This window comes from Panthera tigris, chromosome D4 (genome assembly GCF_018350195.1).
Source record: "Panthera tigris isolate Pti1 chromosome D4, P.tigris_Pti1_mat1.1, whole genome shotgun sequence".
Taxonomy (NCBI): Eukaryota; Metazoa; Chordata; class Mammalia; order Carnivora; family Felidae; genus Panthera; species Panthera tigris.
The window spans coordinates 92593566-92614260 of NC_056672.1; the positions used below are offsets into that span (position 1 = coordinate 92593566).

Below are 20695 nucleotides of genomic sequence, written 5' to 3' on the forward strand. Positions count from 1 at the left end.
TGCAGGCAGGGGCTGGGGACCAGACACCAAGCTGACGTGGTAAGGACTTCCTTCAGCCCACAGCCTGCAAGATCTCCTGTCCTCGTGGAGCCCAGTAAATGTGCGGATCAGGCTGACACGAAATGAACTTGCCCAGGGCCCTGGATCTAATGGACCTACGCGGGGCAGGTCTTGGCCTTTGGAGCCAAGGGCATCCATGACTCAACCCTCCGCAGTTAGACGGTTCCCCAGCTCAGCATCTGGTTTGGGAGGGGCTGGTGGGACTGGAGAATGGAGATCACCACGTGGTTTGTAAGTGGCCCACGTGCAAACCTGCCCAGGGCAGTGACAGTCCTCCACGCACCTCGACTCTGATCCCAGGGAGCCTAGGAGCGTGCCCTTGCCCTGTAGAGCCCCGGCAGCCTGGGGACAGGAGGGCTGCAGGCCCCGCTCAGCCGTGCCCATCTGGCCCCAGGAACCTTCAGAGCTTGGCACCTCCGGCCTGGCAGAGCAGAGCAGGGCCCAGCGGGGCTGGGAGCAGCCCATCTGCTCCTGCGAGGCCTCAGCGGAGGTGTGAATTCCGGAGCTTGGGGCTCCTCCAGGGTCCTGCTCCGAGGCCACCGCCAAGCCACCAGGTGCCCCCGGGGTGGGGGCTGGCGGGACCGGCAGGCTGCTCCCTGCGTGTGGGTACCCCGGTTGGAGCCCAGGCCCGCACCCTGAGAACGAGGGAGCGCTTTTCAGCTGGCGCTCGGCACAGCCCGACCAACTGCCAGCAGGCCGCACGGGTCCCAGGCCCACCGCACGGCCCCTTTAAATGCGGCCCCGCCGGCCGCCGCCAGGGGCAGCACTGAGCAGCCGGCGGCCTCCGCGCCGCTGCCTGGAAGCTTCTGCCGGTGCCGGGGACGCCGCGGAGCGGAGAAGGCGGAGCGGGCGCAGGCCTGCGCAGCCCACCGGGCGCGCGCGGCGGGGAAGCAGCGCCCAGGTAAGGGATCGGGGGCCGCTGCCCCGCGGGCCCTGTCATGGGGGGGGGGGGGCACCCGCAAGGATGGGGTCCTACTTCAGAGCTACACCGGCGGGTCCTCACTCCGGGCGCTCGGGGCGGGGGGCAGGGCTGGGCCGCGGGGAGACCCGCGGGAGGGGCGCGTTAGGCCTGGGGCCCCTGCAAGGACCGACCGCCCCCGTGCCCACGGGGAGGGATGTCACCCAGCCCAGCTCCATCCTTACCGCCGCAGAGGCGAAGCGGAGCTGTCACCTCCCTGGGGCGGAGCTTCATGCCCTGTCATCGGACCCCCAATTCCAGCCCGGCTTTGAGCTTAAGATGGAAGGGAGTGGGAAGGGGACAGTCCTATGAGCAGGGACAGAATTGGGGTGGGTGCAAGGCTGCGATGGGACGGGCCGCTGGGACTTCATGGCCCTGACCCAGAAGGGCAGCCCTGCCGGCAGAAAGCCCCTGGCACACCTGGGACACAGGGTCGGCCTGACCAGAGACCCTGGCAGGTGAGGCCCCCCCCCGCCCCCCGCCCCCCGCCCCGGGCTTCCCCCAGCTCGGCCAGGAGCACGCTTCCCCAGCCCGTGTGAGGTGGGGGCCCTGTCAGCACCGTCTGAGACCGTACACAACCTGTCCAGGCCCCGGGTACCACAGAGGGGCCGGTGGCCCGAGTCTCAGCATGAGCCCAGTGCAGAGGGGTGGACCCCCGCCCAGCCCCCATTGCGGGGGCAGCAGAACCTCAGGTTGCCATGGAGCCTTCCTGAGCTGCTGTGGAGAGGGCTCTCTCCTGAGGAGAAGCAGTGAAGGGGGGGGGCTTTACCGGCCCACCACCCTGCCTCCCCTGCTTGCGGCCTCCTGGCCCCATGCTGCTCTGGGGAAGAGGGGCGGCCCTGAGCCGGTGGCTCCCGCCCCCACATGGTCCTGCGGCCGGCACCGGTTTCTGAGCTGCAGGGCACAGGCCGCAAAGCTGGGGTGGCTGCTCCCCGGGCCTTGTCACGACGGCCCCAACAAGCTTAATGGGTTCCAACCACCCTAAGACACCAGGGATCAAAAGAGGTTTCTGCAAGGGAAAGGGGGCTTTAGGGCCAAGGGATGTTCTTTGTGGCGTGTGCTGGCCTGGGCCACACAGAAGGGCGAGGGTGGGGCAGGCCAGTCCGTCAGCCTAGGGGCGGTGCCTGGACCTGATGGGGCCATCTCCATGTCTGCTGGGGCCTCAGGACCGGGGCTTGGTTCCGGGGACTGTTCCCAGGGCAGCCACCACTGCCGTACTGGGGGAGGGTCTCCATGTCCCACCCGGTCAGCAGGTGGCCAGGGAGACTCAGCAACTTTGTCACGGTCCAGGGACTCCCCCTCAGACCACACCATCAGAGGGCTTGCCCTGCACTGGGCGTGAGGACGGGGCTTAAGTCACCCATGAGTGTTGTGAGGCAAACACCCATAAAGAAATTTGTAAATAAGGTTTCGAAGGAGCCTACCGTCATCCCAGCTGGGAACACACCCCCGTTCTTCCTGCCCCAGGACACGGCTTCTACCCAAACCTGCCGATGGTAGTGGGGGGAGGGGGAGGCCCCCCGGGGGCACGGGCCTGGCAGCCGGAGCTCGGGAACCACAGCGACGGCCATTGCCTTTCTGCCTGATTGGCTACATCCCAGCAGAAAGTGGCCCAGAAAGGGTGGCCCGGGGCAGGGGACAGACCCTGAGTAGCTGGACGGCTGGGTTCCTCCCGCAGGTGCTTCTGACGCCGGCATGGAGCAAGTGCCTGGGGCCTCGGCCACCGCGGGCAGCCAGGACTGCTCCGCCCACTGGGTCCCAGGTAAGTCAGGCCAGCGTAGGGGTGTAGCCAGCTCTGGGCTGCAGAGGGGTCACCCTGACCCGCATCTCCCACCAGGGCAAAAGCCCGGAAAGGCAGAGTGAGCTGCGACCGCCAGCCTGGGGACCTCTTTTAAAATGACCCGCACGGACCCGCCGGACCTGTTGGTGTCGACCGTGTACCAGGACATCAAGGTGGCGGCCCCCGGGCCCGCGTCGCGGCGCCCGCCATGTGAGCGCCCCGTGCCCCCGCCAGCTGCGCCCGCGCCTTTCAACAAGCGCCACTGTCGCAGCTTCGACTTCCTGGAGGCGCTGGACGGGGAGGCCATGGAGGCCCGACCCGAGCCGCCGCCCCCGGAGCCGGCCGCGCCGCGCGCCCGGCCCCGCGATGGCGAGCCCCGGCGCCGCGCCCGCTCCAAGAGCGCGCCCCGCGCGACCCCGGGCCTGGCGCCCGCGCCCGCCTCGCCGCCGGTGCTGCCGCGCCGAGGCCGGGAGGCCCAACGGACAGCGCGGGGCGAGGCATCGCCGCATCGGGAGCCCGCGTACCCGGCGCTGCGCGCGCTCGCCAATGAATTGCACCCCATCAAGCTGCAGCCGCAGCGGGGCGGCCCCGGCCGCATCGCGCCCCTCTGCGCCGCCACGGGCCGCTGCGCGCCCCCCGAGCCGCCCGCCGGGCCTGCACCCCACGTCCGCTGCCGCCTGGACATCAAGCCGGACGACGCGGTGCTGCAACACACCGCCCGGGGCTCGCGGTCCTGCGGGCCCGCGGAGACCATGCCCTGGGCACGCCCTGCCCCGCAGCTCCACGGCCTCACGGTGCCCGGACCTCGCCACGTGGCGCTGTCGCGCACCCCCACCCCCAGTGACACGTACTGCGCGGATCCGCGAGCGCTGTACTGCGACGGTCCCCTGCCTGGGCCCCGGGACTATACGGAGCGCCGAAGTCTGCCCTTCACCACGCCGCCGGGTCCCACCCAATTCTTCTACACCGAGGAGCCCGAGGGCCACGCTGGTGGCTTTACGGCCAGCCCTGGGCTGCCCTTCGACGGCTACTATGCCAGGCCCTTCCCGTCGGAGGAGCCCCCTGTGCCCAGCCCAAGGCGCAGCGGCGGCGGCGGCTACTACGCAGGTGAAGTGCGCACCTTCCCGGTCCAGGAGCCGCCCTCCCGTTCCTACTATGGGGAGGCCGCTCGAGCCTACGGCCCGCCCTACGGCCCGCCCTGTGGCCCCCGCTATGTTCCCGAGGAGCCGCCGCGGGCCCACCCCGCTCTCCGCCCCTTTTACACAGAGGACTTCGGGCGGTACCGCGATCGCGACGTTCTAGCTCGGACTTACCCACACCCACGAGGCAGCCCCGCCTGGGGTGACTGGGGCCTGCGGCCTTACCGCACCCTGCAGGTGGTGCCTCCCCCGGACCCTGGCCCATTGCTCGCCTCTTGGCACGGCGGCACCGGCACCAGCCCGCCCCGGTTGGTCACTGACAGCCGCCACTACTCGCGCTCCTGGGACAACATCCTGGCGCCGGGGCCGCGCCGGGAGGACCCCCTGGGCCGCGGCCGCAGCTACGAAAACCTGCTGGGGCGAGAGGCGCGGGAGCCGCGAGGCGCATCCCCCGAAGGCCGGCGCCCGCCCGTCGTCGTGAACCTCTCCACCTCGCCCAGACGCTATGCGGCGCTGTCTCTGTCCGAGACGTCGCTGTCGGAGAAGGGCCGCGTGGGCGAGGGCCCGGGCCGCAACTGGTATGTCACGCCTGAGATCACCATCACCGACAACGACCTGCGAGCCGGGGAGCGACCGCCAGCCAGGGCCTGGGAGCTGCCGGGAGGGCGACCCCGGCCGTCTCCGCCCGCCGCCCCAGATGGGCCCACTGGTGGCCGCCAGCGCAGCCTCGAGCAACTGGACGAGCTCATCACCGACCTGGTCATCGACTCTCGGCCCCCCGCGGGCCAAGCCCCGGAGCCCGCGGCCGATGGACTGGGCCGCCAGCTGCGCCGCCTGCTGGACTCCAGGCCCGCGGGCTCCGGGGCACCCGCGCTGGCGCCGCGCTCGCCACCCGCGTCCGCCGGCAGCGCCGAGGAGCCGGCCGGCCAGGGGCAGGCTGCCGACGCGTCCCCGGAGCCCAGCGCCGACGAGGACGACCTGATGACGTGCTCCAACGCACGCTGCCGGCGCACCGAGACCATGTTCAACGCCTGCCTCTACTTCAAGTCCTGCCACAGCTGCTACACCTACTACTGCTCGCGCCTGTGTCGCCGCGAAGACTGGGACGCGCACAAGGCACGCTGCGTGTACGGCCGCGTGGGCAGCGTGTGCCGCCACGTGCTGCAGTTCTGCCGCGACAGCGGCCCCGTTCACCGCGCCTTCTCGCGCATCGCGCGTGTCGGCTTCTTGTCGCGCGGTCGCGGCGTGCTCTTCCTGGGCTTCCCGAGCCCTGGCTCTGCAGACAACTTCCTGCGCTTCGGCCTCGAGGGGCTGCTGCTGTCGCCCACCTACCTGTCGCTGCGCGAGCTGGCCACGCACGCGGCGCCCCTGGGCAGCTATGCGCGCGAGCTGGCCGCCGCCGGGCGCCTCTACGAGCCGGCCGAGTGCTTCTTGCTCAGTGTGTCGGTGGCCGTGGGCCCCGGCGCCACGCCCCCCGGCACCTCCGCCCGGCCCGCCCCCGCACCGCGCAGCCCTGGGCCCACGGTGCGTAAGTTCGCCAAGGTGGCGTTGGCGGCCGGCAGCCCGGCTCGACCGCCCCCGGCTCGAGGTCGCGAGGCCGACATGGAGACGCTGATCCTGACTCCGCCGCCAGGCACCGCAGGCCTGGACCAAGAAGGCGAGGCAGGCCGGCGCGCGCGCGAGGTGGCCTTCATCCACATCCAGCGCGAGCTGCGGCTGCGCGGCGTCTTCCTGCGCCACGAGTTCCCGCGCGTCTACGAACAGCTCTGCGAGTTCGTCGAGGCCAACCGGCGCTTCACGCCCACCACCATCTACCCCACGGACCGGCGCACCGGCCGCCCCTTCATGTGCATGATCATGGCTGCCTCCGAGCCGCGCGCACTCGACTGGGTGGCCAGCGCCAACCTGCTGGACGACATCATGTGAGCGGTGGGGTCACCCCCGGCCTCCGCCCAGCCCGCTCAAACCCCGCCCAGTCCACATTGGGCCCACCCCCGGGCTCCACCCAGCCCGCTCAGGCCCCGCCCAGTCCACGTTGGGTCCACCTCCGGGCTCCGCCCAGCCCGCTCAGGCCCCGCCCAGTCCACATTGGGCCCACCCCCGGCTCCACCCAGCCCGCTCAGGCCCCGCCCAGTCCACATTGGGCCCACACACCCCCTCCGGGCTCCGCCCAGTCCACACTGGGCCCACCCCTGGGCTCCGCCCAGCCCATTCCACATTGGGGCCTCCCCGGGCTCCGCCCAGTACGCCTAGGGCCCACCCCCGAGCTCTGCTCCGCCTACTCAGACACCGACCAGTCCACCCAAGGCCCACCCGGAGCCCCACACAGCCCTCTCTGGGCCTGCGCAGTCCACCTAGGGCCCACTCCCAAGCTTTGCCTGCCCACCCAGACCCCGCGCAGCCCACCGGGAGCCCAGCCCAATCCCTCAGGCCAGGCCGTGCTCCTCTCGTCTTTCTTCTGTTTGCCACAAGCTCTGCCCAGGTCCCGCCCCATTGAGTTCGCCACAGGCCCCGCCTTTCATTCCCCCTCCTCCGGCTCCCAGCTCCCAGCCAGCCCTGGGGCCTCCCCGGAGGTCGGTCCTCAGCCGCTTGGTGCTCCCCGCTGGGAGGCGGGGTGGGCCTGAGGACCGCCCGACCCTGCCTTCACGCGGAGGGGTCACTACCGCAGACCCCACCGCGAAGATCCGGTCAGTCCATTTCCTGACGTCCGCAAAGCCTCCCTGCAACCTCCCCAACCCTGGTTCTCCCTGATCCAGGAGCCCCGGTTGCCCAAAGCCTCGTCCCGTCGCTTCAACGGTCCCCCCACCCGCCTTCTGTGGTTTAGGGTGCATCCTGCTCAGAGGCCTTTCCTCTCTGGCGGACACCCTGATTAGTCCCAGAGTGTTCGTGTCCCGAGATGACAAGGCTGGAGGGGGCCCCAGCAAGATAAGAGCACGGCTGGACCCTGAGCCCGCACACTGGCGACGGAGTCCACACATTGGCGACGCTACCCGCCCTCCGGTCCTCTCACCTCCAGCCGCCCTAACATGGGTCCTACAGGAGGGTTTGGAACAAGCAGCAGTGGAGGGGGATAGTCGGAGGTCTTCAACCAAGGCACAACACACCCAGACAGAGAGAGGGGCCTGGGCGGGGTGGGCGGGAGGATGTGGGTGGGGGCGCTGGCAGGATCCGGCCCAGAGCTGAGAGGTGAGGAGTCCTGGCTGTGTGTGAGTCGGCTGCCGGCCCACACGGACAGGAGGCCCCTAGGTGGGTGCCAGAACAGAGAGGGGGTGAAACCGGCAGCGCAGGCCCTAACCTCACAGGGAGGAGGGAAGCAAATGCAGAGGGCGGATGAACAGGAGGAACCACACATGCCCAGAAGGGGCTCGTACCCACTAACGTAGGGAGGACAAAAAGATTGGACTGCGGGGAAAGGGTGTCGGAGTGAGCCAGTTGATCAGGGCAGGGGACGACTGGAGGTGTGGGGGCTTGACTACACGAACATCCCGCGTGTGCTCGCTCTGGCCTTGCCCTGTGCTGAGGCCTAGAGACCCGAGGCAGGGGACTGGGCTCTGTTCCCGGGAGCGCACACTCATTGGCCCACAGCCCTGGCTCCATAAGGACAAAGTGAGAGGGGACCAGGCCGGCCTGGCAAGCTCCTCCTGGGGCTCCCAGCACTCCCTAACGGGGCCAGGAGAGGACATCGATTGAATTGTGAACGTCCCCCACACCTCTGTTCCCGGCTCTCCTTCCGTGCCATGCACCCTAGCCCATCCCACAACGTCTGCGCGCCAACCTTGGCCTATCAGCCTAGCGCGTTTGCATCGGCCACGCGCCCCGCTTGCCCTACCCGCCTTCGTGGCCTCCCAAGTCCAGCCGCCATGCCCCCTGCCCTAGGGCCTCAGCTTTCAGCCCCACGCCCGAGGGCCGGCTGGCCAGGAATGATCCTGGCTGGACTGGGATTATTTCCAGGGGGCGAATGCTTTCAAACCAAGTAAAACAACTCGAATGTAGCCATTGCTTCCTCCTCGATGGCGGGGCGGGGGCGGTCCGTGGGTGGGACTGGTGGGACTGGGAGAAAGGCCCTTGACCACGCTGAGCTGGGCAGGCGCGGGAGGGAAGGGAAGAGGGCCTTGAGGCCTTGGGACGCCTTGGGACGCCTTGAGAGGGAGGGGGAGGCCTTGGGACGCGGTGGGGGACAGGGAGGGAGGCCTTGGGACGAGGTGAGAGGAGGGAGAGGGAGGCCCTGGGACGTGGTGGGGGACAGGGAGGGAGGCCTTGGGACGCCTTGGGAGGGAGGGGGAGGCCTCGGGACGCGGTGGGGGACAGGGAGGGAGGCCTTGGAACGCGCGTTGGGAAGGCGGACGGGGAGGTCTTGGGACGCGGTGGGGGAGGGGTCGGGACGGGCGCTTGTCGCTTGGGCCTCATGCGCCGCCCAGCCCCTCTAAAGGAGCCTGCCACCGTTCCCGCTACCCACTCCGCCTCCCAGTCCCCACTAAAAAAGAACTGTTAAGTTAGCTTGATTTAATCACCACCCACTCCCGGGTCCCTGTTCCCCTTTAAGCGGGACCGGCGTGGCCTCGGAGTGGCAAGGAGCTAGGTTGCCATTGGCCAGTCTGTGTTGCGGGTCGGCGACACGATTGGCTGAAGCTCCGGGCCCGGGCAGCAAGGCCCCGCGGGATTGGGTCCGGGCTCCCAGGGCCCGCCTCCCGCACGGTCTACTCGACCCAGGGTCGCTGCGGGAAGGGCCGCGGGCTGCCGGGGCGGGCGGGCTGTGGGAAACATGGCGGCGGCGGACCTCGCCCAGATAGCCGATGTGGACATCGATCCCGACGGCGTCTTCAAGTACGTGCTAATCCGAGTTCACGCGGCGCCGCCCTCCGAGGCCCCGGCCGGGAAGAGCAAGGAGATCGTGCGGGGCTATAAGTGGGCCGAGTACCACGGTGAGGGCGGGGCCGGCCGGCGTTTTCGGGGCGGGGCTGAGGGCGTCTGGGGGCGGGGCTGAGGGCCCTGGGCGGGGAATGAGGCGGCGTCGAGAGAGGCGGTCCTGTACCCGGTCTGAGGGCAAGGGTCCTGGAGGGCGAGGGGCCGCCAAGGCGCGACCCGTGTCTCCTAGTCCCAGGACTCCTGCCCGGGTGCACGCCTTCCTCCTTTCATGGCGTCCCAGCCTGGAGGGGCCCCTCTCCTGGGGAAGGAGCTGCCCAGAGCCGGAGCTCCAGATCCCCCGGGCCTCCGGGGGCCGTGGCACGTGCTGAGCCGCCTTCCCTGTCCCAGCCGACATCTATGACAAGGTATCGGGCGAGATGCAGAAGAAGGGCTATAGCTGTGAGTGCCTGGGAGGCGGGCGCATCTCCCACCAGAGCCAGGACAAGAAGATCCACGTGTATGGCTACTCCATGGTGAGCCCCCGGCCCGCGGAGGGGGGCGGGGGGAGGGACCAGCTCTCACAAGCCCTCACTGCCCTGCGCTGAGGACACCTGCGGCACTGGGGGTTCTCTGGCTGTCTGGGCCGCAGACCCCTCCCGCCAGTGGCTTCCCCATCTCCCACGAGTAGTGGGAGGGAGGCCACTGCCTGCCCCTCAGCCACAGTGGGCCGCGTCCCGTTCCTCCACGAGTCCCGTCACCAGGCCACGGTGGAGACCCAGGGGCATTCACACAGCCTCTCTCGGCACCTAGGATAGGCTGCGCCCTGGGCTGGAGGGCCCACGCGCAAGGACTGCTCACCTTGGCGGCCAGCTTACCCTGCCTGGGCGGTCAGGGAGGGCGGGCCCCCTCCATAGCCGCCTCCCGGGTGCTGCTGCCGATGGACGCCCAGAGCCAGGACGGGGCTGTGAGCGTCGGCCTCTGTCTTCAGGGTTACGGTCGTGCCCAGCACTCAGTCTCCACTGAGAAGATCAAAGCCGTGTACCCGGACTACGAGGTCACCTGGGCCGACGACGGTTACTGAGGCCTGCCCGAGCGGCCCACTATACCCCCTGGCGCTATGCACCCCGGGCCAGGCCTTGGAGACCAACAGCAGCCGGGCCCGAGCGCCCAGGTTTACCTCACCTGCAGGAATTAAAAACGTTATCACCCCTGCTCTTCCTCAGATGTGTGTGTGTCTTGATCTCTCTGCTTCCCGGTCACCCCTGGGGACCCCTGGCCGGAGGGTGTGGGTGACAGAGAGCTGGAGGCGGCCCTGGTAGCCGCAGGGCCCCTACTGGCTGTCCCTCACCTGGCTCCACATCTGGGGGCCCCGGGGGGGGGGGTGGCGTGCACACTCAGCCCTTTGTGCTCTGATAAGGGGGCCCCTGGGCTGCTGCCCCCATTTATGGCCTGATTGCTCCTCTCCACCCCTCCTGTGTCCAAGGACATCTGGGAGGAAACTCTTTGATGAGCCCTTGCGCAAGGAGTTAGCACCAGTCCCCCAGGGCCAGCTGACATCAGTGTCCCCTCGTGATCTGCTGTTTGAAGTCACATGAAGTTTCCCAGACCCCTCGTAAGACTGGGTCCCATGGCACCCGCCCTGCAGCCACAGGCTCTGAGGGTTCAGGCTTGGAGCCGGGAGCCCCCCTGCAGGACCCCCTCCTCTCCTCCCAGTGCAGGGCTGAGGGGGGACGAGCTGCGGCAAGTGGATGTGTGGATGAGGGGACAGCCGAGCACAGCTGTCCCTGTGGCTCCCCGTGAACACGGGTGCCATCTTGGGGCAGGCCTTCCGTGAGCTCACGGTGGCCTCTCCAGGCTGTTGTGACCATATCTTAGTGATGAGGAGACAGGATCTGGTAAGACCGAGGTCACGTGGTGGTAAATGCCCTGTGCCCGGCAGCACCCAGCCACGCTAATCAGAACGGTTGTTGATGAATAAATGATCGTCCCTTACAAAGGAATGAGCAAACAGGCAGCCACAGACTGTGGTGGGGAAGGACGAAGTCCCTGGTCACTTGGGGCAGGGAGGCACGGAATGTGGGGCTGGGGGCACAGGTGGGGGGTGCATGCTGGGCTCCTGCCCCAGCTCTGGGAGACAAAGCCCGAGTGGGTGCTTTCTCTGGTGGGGCCTCCGCCAGGCAGGGCTGGGACGGTGGGCCTGATGACTGAAGCCTGACCTTTGGTCAGAAGTATCCGGGCGGGTGGGAGCCTACCTGGGCCAGGGGCCCCTCTCCTGGACGCTTTTACAGTCGGACGTTCGTCCTCATCAACACAGGGCGGGGTCTGCTGACGGGCAGCGGGTACAGAAGGGGCCAGGTCCCCCCTCCAAGCAGAGCAGACTCAGCCTGCGGGGCCACAGGCAGATAACCGGGCGAAATCCCCGTGAGGCCGCCTGGAGTGCGCTGTCCCTCAGCCTCACTCCCCCGGCCCAACCATGCGTCTGCCCCACCACCTCCTGCTGGTCCTGCTCCTGGGTGAGTGTCAGGTCTCCTCCCCAGGAGAGGGGCAAGGCCCTGGGTGGCCTTCGGGGGGTGCCCAGGACAAGCCTTTGGGGGCCTGGGGGTTGCCCCATCGGGGAAGGGGCACGAATTCTGCTTTACCTGGCCCCAGTGTCCACCCGGGTCCCAGGGCGAGAGGGCCCTGGAAGGAGCCTGAGGGGGCCGGGGGCATTTCCTTGTTGGGTTCCTGCTCCCTTCCTCGGGGGGCGTCCCATGTCGGGGACCGTTGGTCCCATGCTCACAACCCCCCCCCCCCATCCTGACGTGCAGCCCGCCTCTCCTGGGCCAGATGTGTCCTGCCTGGCCCTGACCAGGACCCCCCAGCTGGCAGGACCCAGCCCCCTCCCTCCCTGACCTCTTGGCCTAGGCCTCAGAGCAGGTGAACAGTATCCTGGGCCGCCTGGGATTGGGGGGGGTCACCCCGCCCCAGGCCACCCGCCTGTCTCTCTCCTAGCAGCAGGGCCCCCAGGCCGGGCCTGGGTCCCCAAGGACTGCAGGGCCCCCAGCGAGGCCGCATGCAATTTCGTGTGTGACTGCCCAGACTGCTCCGACGAGGCCCAGTGCGGTGAGCTGGGGCCCGGTGGGGCGGGCAGGGGGCGGGCAGGCCAGCCCTCTGCAGACAGCCCTGAGCCCCCCACTTTCCAGGTTACCACGGGGTCTCGCCCGCCCCGGGCGCCCCCTTCGCCTGTGACTTCGAGCGAGACTCCTGCGGCTGGCAGGACATCAGCACCTCAGGCTACAGGTGGCTGCGAGACCGGGCAGGAGCCACACTGGAGCCTCTGGGGCCGCGCTCAGACCACACTCTCGGCACAGACCTCGGTGAGGCCCTGGCGGGCGTCCGTGATGCCCCCTCCCCCCTTCACTTCCAGCCCCATTTCCTGACCTCTCTGCCGGCCAGGCTGGTACACGGCTGTTGGCACGCACCGCGGGAAAGAGGCGTCCACGGCAGCCCTGCGCTCCCCTGTCCTGCACGACGCCGCCCCCACCTGTGAGCTGAGGCTCTGGCACCACACGGCCACTGGAGGTGGGTGCCCAGAACTCCTCCACCAGGGTGGGGCACCCCGAGGGGAGGGACTGGGAAAGGACGGAGGGCCGCTGCAGAGACCGGGAAGGTACCTCAAGGGAGGGACAAGGGTCCTAGGGCAGGGCACAGCCAGCAGGCTGCGGGAAGCAGCGGGGCCCAAGCCGCCCCAGGACCCCCCGCCCCCCACTTACAGATGTGGCTGAGCTGCGGCTAGAGCTGACCCACAGGGCCGAGACGCTGACCCTGTGGCAGAGCTCTGGGCCCTGGGGCCCAGGCTGGCAGGAGCTGGTGGTGGCCACTGGCCGCATCCGGGGCGACTTCTGGGTGAGCTGGGGGTGGTCTGGATGTGGAGGGAGCAGGGAGGGTCTGAGCCCTGACTTAAGTCCTGAGAACCCCACTCTTTTCAGGTGACCTTCTCTGCCACCCGAAATGCCACCCACAGGGGCACCGTGGCCTTGGACGACGTGGTCTTCCGGGGCTGTGGGCTGCCCAGTAAGGCCCCCGTGCCGCGGACCCACACCTGGGGGGCAGTGGGTTAGCAGGACCCAGATGGCCTTGAGCCTCTCCCCCAGCTGCCCCGGCCCCCGGGGTCTTGGGGTCACGGTGACGGGCTGCCCCTCCCCCATGTCAGCCCCCCAGGCACGCTGCCCCCTGGGGTACCACCACTGTGGGAACATGGCCTGCGTGGAGCCCCACCAGCTGTGCGACGGAGAGGACAACTGTGGGGACGGCTCAGATGAGGACACGCCCACCTGCCGTGAGCTGGAGGGGCTGCTGGGGGTCACCAGGGAGCATGCTGGAGCGGGACAGGCGGGGTACGGGCCCTGCCGGCAGCCTGACCCTGCTTCCCCCACAGGCCGCCACGCGGCCACCGACTTCGAGACGGGCCTGGGCCCGTGGAACCACTCGGAGGGCTGGGCCCGGAACCACAGTGCCGGCCCCAGGCCGCCAGCCTGGCCGCGCCGGGACCACAGCCGCAATAGCGCGCAGGGTGAGGCCCACGGGGGACCGCCGGGGAGCACCCACCGGGGCCCCGCCCGGCCACCCCGGCCCACGTCTGGTGTCTCCCCAGGCTCCTTCCTGGTCTCCGTGGCCGAGCCCAGCGCCCCCGCTGTCCTCTCCAGCCCCGAGTTCCAAGCCTCAGGCCCCCACCACTGCTCGGTGAGGTGGGTGGGGGACACGGGGCCGCCCGACCTGGCTGCCCAGGCCCGGGGGTCTCCCTGACCTTCCTTGGCTTCTTCTCAGCTTATCTTCTACCACTACCTGCACGGGTCTGAGGGTGGCTGCCTCCAGCTGTTCCTGCAGATTCAGAGCCCAGGCTCCCCTCAGGGCCCCGTCCTGCTGCGCAGGCGCCACGGAGAGCTGGGGGCCGCCTGGGTCCGAGACCGGGTCGACATCCAGAGCGACCACCCCTTCCGGGTGAGGCCCGAGACGGCGGCGGCCAGGGGTGGGCGAGCGGGAGGTCCCAGAGGGCCCCCCGCCCCCGGAAAGCTGGGCAGGGGAGATCAGGGCCCCCCCCCCCCCCAGGCTGTGTCAGCAGGAAGCTCTGGGAGCAGGCCCAGGGAAGGAGGGGTCGCTTTCAAGGCCTGCGTGGGGGTGGTGACAGGGGAGGGTATCCGGTGACACGAGGCGAGGCCAGGCAGGGGGAGGGCTGGCGGAGCCGACCTGGGGATGACAGAAGGATGTGGGGCGGGGGGGGGGGGGCGGGGGGGCACACCCTGAGTCCCCTGTGCCCTCAGATTCTGCTCACTGGGCACACAGGCCCAGGCGGTGTCGTGAGTTTGGATGACCTCATCCTGTCGGACCACTGCCAGCCAGTCCCAGGTGGGCCCGCTGAGCCCCTCCCTCTCCAGGAGAAGCACAACCCACCCCCCTGACCCCTGTTCTGTCCCCACAGAGGTGTCTGGATCACCTCCTGGGCTCTGGGCCGCAGCCCCCTGGCGCCAGCCGTCCAGCCTGCGGCCCCGGGACTTCTGCGAGCCAGGACATCTTTCCTGCGGGGACCGGTGCGTCCCCCCAGAGCAGCTCTGTGACTTCCAGCAACAGTGCGAGGGGGGCGAAGATGAGCAGGACTGTGGTGAGGGGCGGCCGGAGCTGGCGGGAGGCGGGGGGGGGGGCCCTCTCTTCCTCCAGACCCTCCCCGACCCTCCCTGCTACTGCCGTTCCAGGCACCACGGACTTTGAGCCCCTCACAGCGGGGGGCTGGGAGGATGCCAGCGTGGGGCGACTGCAGTGGGGGCGTCTCCTGGCCCAGGAGAGCCGGGGACCTGGCGCAGGCGCCCGCAGGACCGCTGCTGGTGAGGCCCAAGTCCCCCCATCTGCGAACTGCACCCCCAGAGGGGACCTTGCTGTGCCTCCTCTCACCAGGGAGTGTGCCTGCCTGGGGCAGCGGGGTGAGGGGGGCGGGGGGGGCCCTGGCAGGAATTGGCTCTGAGAGGCCTTGCTTTTCCTCAGGGCACTTCCTGTCCCTGCAGAGGGCCTGGGGACAGCTGGCGGCAGAGGCCCGGGTCCTCACACCTCCCCTGGGTCCCTCGGGCCCCCGCTGTGAGCTCCACATGGCTTACTATTTCCAGAGTAACCCCCAAGGTACCCACCCCCCCCCACCCCACCCCTGCTGTCCCTCTGGCCCACCCCGCCCCGAGACACCCTGCGGGAGGGTGGGGGAGGAGGGCTGGGCAGACCCACAGTGACCCCCTCGGCCAGGCTTCCTGGCCCTGGTCGTGGTGGAGGACAGCAACCGTGAGCTGGTGTGGCAGGCCCCGGGCAGCAGCCAGGGCTGGAGGATGGACAGAGTCCTTCTTGGGGCACGCCGCCGGCCTTTCCGCGTAAGGAGGGCAGCCTGGGGGTGGGGTGGGGTGCGTCACAGAGCCAGCGCTGACTCGACAGCCCCTTCCCTTGTGCTCCTCACGAAGCTGGAGTTTGTCGGCCTGGTGGACTTGGACGGCCCTGGCCAGCAGGGCGCTGGAGTGGACGATGTGACCTTGAAGGACTGCAGCCCCGTGACAGCCACTGAGAAGGACTCAGGTCCTTCTGCCCGCTCCCAGCCCCTACCCAGGGGCCTCTCCCCGCCGCCCCCCGTCACCACCTCGAGGGACCCTGGGAGCCCCCACCCCAGAGAGCAATTCGCACACTCTCTAGGGACACAGGGCGGGTGTGGGGGTGCTCGGGGCGTGCTGACCCCACCGCGGCCCCGCCCTCAGAGGTCTCCTGTAACTTCGAGCGGGACACGTGCGGCTGGTACACCGGCCACCTCACAGATGCCCACTGGCGCCGGATCCAGAGCCACGGCCCCGGGTACGACCACACCACAGGCCGAGGTAGGGCAGGGGCACCCAAGCCCGGGGGGCGGCTCTCGGTCTGGGCCAAGCCCCTCCTGGTACCCGGGGTCTCTGCAGCTCAGCCCGGTGTCCCTGCCGCAGGCTACTTCTTGCTTCTGGACCCCACGGACCCCCCAGCCCGGGGCCCTGGTGCCCACCTGCTCACCCAGCCCCAGGTACCCACAGCTCCTCAGGAGTGCCTCTCCTTCTGGTATCACCTCCACGGGCCCCAGATCGGTGAGCGACCCTGGTGCCGGGCAGGGCCTCCTGGGTCCGGGGCCCTGCAGGGGCGGAAGCCGTCAAGAATCGGGCTCTGGTCCCCTCCTACCCCCACCCCCCTGTCTAGGGACACTGCGCTTGGTGCTGAGGCGGGAAGGAGAGGCAGACACGCTCCTGTGGTCACGGACCGGCACCCATGGCAACCACTGGCACGAGGCCTGGGCCACCCTCCACCACCAGCCGGGCTCTGGCACCAAGTACCAAGTGAGGCCCCGCGCCAGGGCGGTGGGGGACAGGGCCAGCCCACAGCCACTCACCCCCTCTGCCCCCAGCTGCTGTTCGAGGGCTCCCGGGACGGCTACCACGGCACGATGGGCCTGGACGACGTGGCCCTGCGACCCGGGCCCTGCTGGGCCCCCAGGCGGTGCTCCTTTGAGGACTCAGCCTGTGGCTTCTCCAGCGGGGGCCAAGGCCTCTGGACGCGCCAGCCCAATGCCACGGGCCACGCCGCCTGGGGCCCCCGCGCTGACCACACCACGGGGACGGCTCAAGGTTCGCATCGGGGGTGACGGAGGGGTGGGCAGAGGGGGCCATGTGGGGGCTGACGCTGGCGCCTCCCAGGGCACTACATGGTGGTGGACACGAGCCCCCGGGCCCTGCCCCCCGGCCACGTGGCCTCCCTGACTTCAGAGGAGCACCAGCCTCTGGCCCGGCCTGCCTGCCTGACCTTCTGGTACCACCTGAGCCTCAGAAACCCAGGTGAGGGGTCTGCAGCCCGGGGCCCCCGAGCGGCCGTCACCCCCCCCCCCCCCCTGCTGCTGCTGACCTGGGCTGGTCACTCGGCATGGCAGGCGCCCTGCAGGTCCACGTGGGGGAGGCCGAGAGGCAGCAGGTGCTCAGCATCAGTGCCCACGGAGGGTCCGCCTGGCGCCTGGGGAGTGTGGACGTGCAGGCCGAGAGGGCCTGGAGGGTGAGTGCCGGGGGCAGGCGACCTTTCGCTTCCGGGGCCCGCCCGGACCACGCACGAGGCTGCCCTGCCCTGTCCCTGCCCAGGTGGTGTTCGAGGCGGTAGCCGCCGGCGTGGAGCACTCCTATATCGCGCTGGACGACCTGCTCCTCCAGGACGGGCCCTGCCCTCGGCCAGGTGGGAGCCCCGCGGCCGGGCCCCGGGCCCCCTTGTGACCGATCCGCGGCTGGTACCAGCTCCAGTGCGGACCGGCAGATGCCTGGCCTGGCCCCCTGGCCCCCTGGCCCCAGCAGGACAGAGAGGGGAGGCAGCAGCGCTCACTGGCCGGGCTCCCCGGGGGCGTGGGGGCACCCCTGCTCACTGCCCAGGTCTCCCGCAGCTTCCTGTGACTTTGAGGCTGGCCTGTGTGGCTGGAGTCATCTGGCCTGGCCTGGCCTGGGAGGGTACAGCTGGGACTGGAGCAGTGGGGCCGCACCTTCCCGCTACCCCCAGCCCCTGGTGGATCACACTCTGGGCACAGAGACAGGTGCGTCCGAGGTGGGCAAGGGGCCCCGGGGCCACACACACACACCCCGGGGGGGCACGCACCCCACCCCGCCCCAGGCCAACCGGCCCAGCCCGTGGGGGCTCCCATCAGAATCAAGGGCCACGGCCAGTTAGCCAGGCACCCTGTCCCTCTCACCTCCAGGACACTTCGTGCTCTTCGAAACCCACATGCTGGGCCCGGGGGGCCAGGCAGCCTGGCTGCACAGCCAGCCTCTGCCCGCCACCGAGGCCTCCTGCCTCCGCTTCTGGTACCACATGGGCTTCCCGGAGCACTTCTGTGAGTGGGGCCGGGCCAGTAGCGATGGGTGCTGGAAGCAGCGAGGGCGGATGGGGGCAGCCCTGGCCCACCGGGCTGGGGACCTGAGCCGCCCCGGCCCCCTTCTTGCAGACAAGGGCCAGCTGCGGGTGCTCCTGAACAGCGCCCGGGGCCAGCTGGCCGTGTGGAGCATGGGCGGGCGCCTGCGGCACCAGTGGCTGCTGGGCCAGGTGGAGGTGGCCAGCGCAGAGGAGTTCCAGGTGAGGCCGGGCCGCCCGGAGCCTGGCGGTTGCGGAGGCCCCAGGCCCCGCCCTCCTCCTCCAGCCCGCGCAGCCAGCCCCCTCTCCCTCTGGTCAGATCGTGTTTGAAGCCACTCTAAGCGGCCAGCCAGCCGTGGGGCCCATCGCCCTGGACGACGTCGAGTATCTGGACGGACGGCACTGCCAGCTGCCTGCACCCGGCCGGGGTAAGCGCTGCCCAGGTCAGCCAGCCCCGCCCCGGATCCGGGACTCCGTCAGGCTTGGCAGCCTGTGGCTTGCACGGCTGCCCAAGGAGCCAGGAGAGCCACCGAGGCGGGACCTGCCCCGCCCCTCCCCCTGCCCACTGTCCCCTCCCTTTCTGGGCCGGGCCACCCCTGCCCTTGGTCCCTCAGGAGCCGAGTCGGCTCTCAGCCGGCCTCTGCACTCCACGCCCTCACTCCCAGACCCTGGAGGAGGTGCCCGGCGGGCCGGCGGCCGTGGCCAGCCTGCCCGTGGAGCCCACGCGGCCCGCTGTCTCTTTGTGATGGAGGGGCGGCTCTAGCTTGAGGCTGTGACCCCCGCCAGGTCTGGAGCCTCGTGCTGGCACGACCTGCCAGGGTTTCAAGGATGGGCCGTCCCAAGCGCCACCTCAGGGGACAGGGCCGACAGGCAGGGCTTGAGTCCTCGGGCTCACACGGCCCTCGGACCACAGGGGACACGGTAGTGGCCACATCGGTGCCAGCCGCGGTCGGCGGTGCCCTCGTCGTCCTTGTCCTCCTCGTCCTGCTAGGACTGGCGGGACGACGCTGGCTGCAGAAGGGGGGCTGCCCGTCGCAGGGCGAGACAGCGGCTGTGGCCCCCGGCTTTGACAACATCGTCTTCAATGCGGTAGGAGCCCCTGGGTAGGGACAGGTGGGCAGGGCTGACTGGGGAGAAGCCCCCTGGTCCGCTCTCCCTGGCCAGGGCCGTCCACACGCGCAGCGGCCACCCAGCAGTCAGAGGCCCCTCTCCTTCCTCCTAGGACGGTGTCACCCTGCCGGCCTCGCTCACCGACAGCCAGTAGATGACGCAGAGAAGACTCTGGCTCCTCACAAGACGGTCGCCCCCCACCCCCTTCCCCCAATCCCTGGCAGCCAGAGCCCAAGGAACAACCCCTGCCCCTCCCCCAGGACGCACCGAGCCCCCACATGGTCACCCAGCACCGAGACTGCCACCCACGTGCCTGGGTACGGTCCTCACCCCAACAATAAACGCCCTGGCCCCCGAGGGCAGCCCCCACTTATTGGCTGAGGTCTGTGCACCCTGCTCTGTCAGCGGGAAGGTGGGCTCTTGGGGATCCCCAGAACTGACCCAACCTGCCTGAAAGGATGTGCTTGGGGGCACCTCCCACAGGTCTCAGTGACTCAGCTGACAGGTAACAGGCAGGCCACACGGGACGGGGCCGAGGGCTAGAGGCACCAGCGGCAGATACAGCGGGACCCTGAGGAGCCCCTGCCCCTGGCCGGGCAGGCACCCCAGCACCCAGGCTATCCAGCCCAGCCTGTGGGAATCTGACCCAGGCCCTGCCCAGCCCCTGCCTCGCTGGGTGATTCTTTTTTTTTTTTTTTTTTTTTAATGTTTATTTACTTTTGAGAGAGAGAGAGAGACAGAACACAAGTGGGAGAGGAGCAGAGAGAGAGGGAGACACAGAATCCGAAGCAGGCTCCAGGCTCTGAGCTGTCAGCCCAGAGCCCAACGTGGGGCTCGAACCCACGAACCGTGAGATCATGACCTGAGCCGAAGTTGGACGCTTAACCGACTGAGCCACCCAGGTGCCCCTCGCTGGGTGATTCTAATTCAGGACAGGGAGAAACCCCGGACACGGACTGACTAGCAAACGCTGAAGCAGCTGTCAGGGACATAAAGCTGGTCTGGTGAGGAAACGCCCTGCTTTGTCCGTGATTCCACATAAAGGTCCCACGTCCACTGTCCCATGGTAAAGGGTCCGTGCCGTAAGTGTCCCCGAGCTCACCATCCCGTGGGCAAATCCAGTGGTCCCCGGAATGATGTGTCTCAGAGGTCACTCGGTGCCCTGGGGATGCTGCTGAGGTCACTGGAAGGCAAACCCAAGGCTCCCACCCTCCTGACCTCACGGGGTCCAAGGATGAAGGCAACCCCCCTCTCTCGGAGGTGTCAAGGCCCCTGGTGTGCCTGCATTCCCTCCTTGCCTAGTAAAACGGAGCCGAATCTTCCTAACCCAGGGAGGGTCCCCGGCTCTGCTCTCCCACAAGGGAAATTTTTTTTAAAAATCACTTATTCATTAAGTAAGCTCCAACCAAACCCAACGTGGGGCCTGAACCCACGACCCCTGAGACCAAGAGCCTCACGCTCTGGGGCACCTGGGTGGCTCAGTCGGTTAAGCATCCAACTCTTGGTTTCTGCTCGGGTCACGATCTGCCATGGCCTCATGAGTTCAAGCTCTGGGTCGGGCTCTGTGCTGACAGCGTGGAGCCTCCTTGGGATCCTCCCTTCCCCCTTCATTCTCTCTCAAAATTAATAAATAAACTTTAAAAAAAAATCACACGCTCCACCGACCGAGCCAGCCAGGCACCCCCACAGGAAGTTTTGACACGGCCTGGGCCTGGAAGGTCCCACTGGGCACGGCCATCCCAGGGAAGGGGAGACAGCCACACCTGCACAGCCAAGTGCCCCCTCCTGCCTGGGGTGAGACCACGTTGCCGTCCAGCCCACTGGAGACTCCACGCCAGGGGAGGGCACGGGTCCGGGATCAAGGGGCTGACTGAAGCCTGTGGCCTGTCCCAGCAGATG

The 20695-nt window shown here is 69.0% G+C and overlaps 3 protein-coding genes across 13 annotated transcripts; all 3 read left to right on the forward strand.

Moving 5' to 3' along the window:
- The first annotated feature begins 891 nt into the window (after positions 1 to 891).
- AJM1 (apical junction component 1 homolog) lies at positions 892 to 7075 on the forward strand. Its single transcript, XM_042964975.1, has 2 exons — positions 892 to 961; positions 2697 to 7075. Exon 2 carries the CDS (start codon positions 2915 to 2917, stop codon positions 5861 to 5863), a length of 2949 nt encoding a protein of 982 aa, XP_042820909.1. The 5' UTR covers positions 892 to 961; positions 2697 to 2914; the 3' UTR covers positions 5864 to 7075.
- A 1568-nt stretch (positions 7076 to 8643) lies between these two features.
- Positions 8644 to 10004, forward strand: PHPT1 (phosphohistidine phosphatase 1). Its single transcript, XM_042964145.1, has 3 exons — positions 8644 to 8859; positions 9191 to 9315; positions 9771 to 10004. Exons 1-3 carry the CDS (start codon positions 8700 to 8702, stop codon positions 9861 to 9863), a joined length of 378 nt encoding a protein of 125 aa, XP_042820079.1. The 5' UTR covers positions 8644 to 8699; the 3' UTR covers positions 9864 to 10004.
- A 1079-nt stretch (positions 10005 to 11083) lies between these two features.
- Positions 11084 to 19333, forward strand: MAMDC4 (MAM domain containing 4). Of its 11 annotated transcripts, XM_042964934.1 has the most exons (29): positions 11084 to 11295; positions 11777 to 11884; positions 11965 to 12138; positions 12218 to 12343; positions 12537 to 12667; positions 12751 to 12835; positions 12975 to 13100; positions 13200 to 13334; positions 13416 to 13504; positions 13589 to 13762; positions 14083 to 14167; positions 14241 to 14420; positions 14512 to 14640; positions 14798 to 14929; positions 15047 to 15168; positions 15256 to 15367; positions 15544 to 15660; positions 15763 to 15897; positions 16007 to 16143; positions 16212 to 16431; positions 16501 to 16638; positions 16731 to 16849; positions 16933 to 17023; positions 17226 to 17372; positions 17535 to 17669; positions 17781 to 17908; positions 18006 to 18114; positions 18600 to 18775; positions 18909 to 19333. In XM_042964934.1, the coding sequence occupies exons 1-29, from the start codon at positions 11256 to 11258 to the stop codon at positions 18948 to 18950; spliced, it is 3642 nt and encodes a 1213-aa protein (XP_042820868.1). In that variant the 5' UTR covers positions 11084 to 11255; the 3' UTR covers positions 18951 to 19333. The 11 variants fall into 11 exon arrangements, with proteins under 11 accessions (XP_042820868.1, XP_042820863.1, XP_042820866.1 ...); XM_042964929.1 differs by having other exon boundaries at positions 12975 to 13504; XM_042964932.1 differs by having other exon boundaries at positions 12975 to 13504; positions 18678 to 18775.
- The last annotated feature ends 1362 nt before the right edge of the window (positions 19334 to 20695 follow it).

Coding starts and splice junctions, on each gene's coding strand:
- AJM1 (XM_042964975.1), top strand. CDS start 2,915: ATGACCCGCACGGACCCGCCGGACCTGTTGGTGTCGACCGTGTACCAG.
- PHPT1 (XM_042964145.1), top strand. CDS start 8,700: ATGGCGGCGGCGGACCTCGCCCAGATAGCCGATGTGGACATCGATCCC. Junction 8,860..9,190: donor TAAGTGGGCCGAGTACCACG/GTGAGGGCGGGG, acceptor TCCCTGTCCCAG/CCGACATCTATGACAAGGTA. Junction 9,316..9,770: donor ACGTGTATGGCTACTCCATG/GTGAGCCCCCGG, acceptor CTCTGTCTTCAG/GGTTACGGTCGTGCCCAGCA.
- MAMDC4 (XM_042964926.1), top strand. CDS start 11,256: ATGCGTCTGCCCCACCACCTCCTGCTGGTCCTGCTCCTGG. Junction 15,661..15,762: donor CGACCACACCACAGGCCGAG/GTAGGGCAGGGG, acceptor TCCCTGCCGCAG/GCTACTTCTTGCTTCTGGAC. Junction 16,850..16,932: donor AGGCCGAGAGGGCCTGGAGG/GTGAGTGCCGGG, acceptor GTCCCTGCCCAG/GTGGTGTTCGAGGCGGTAGC.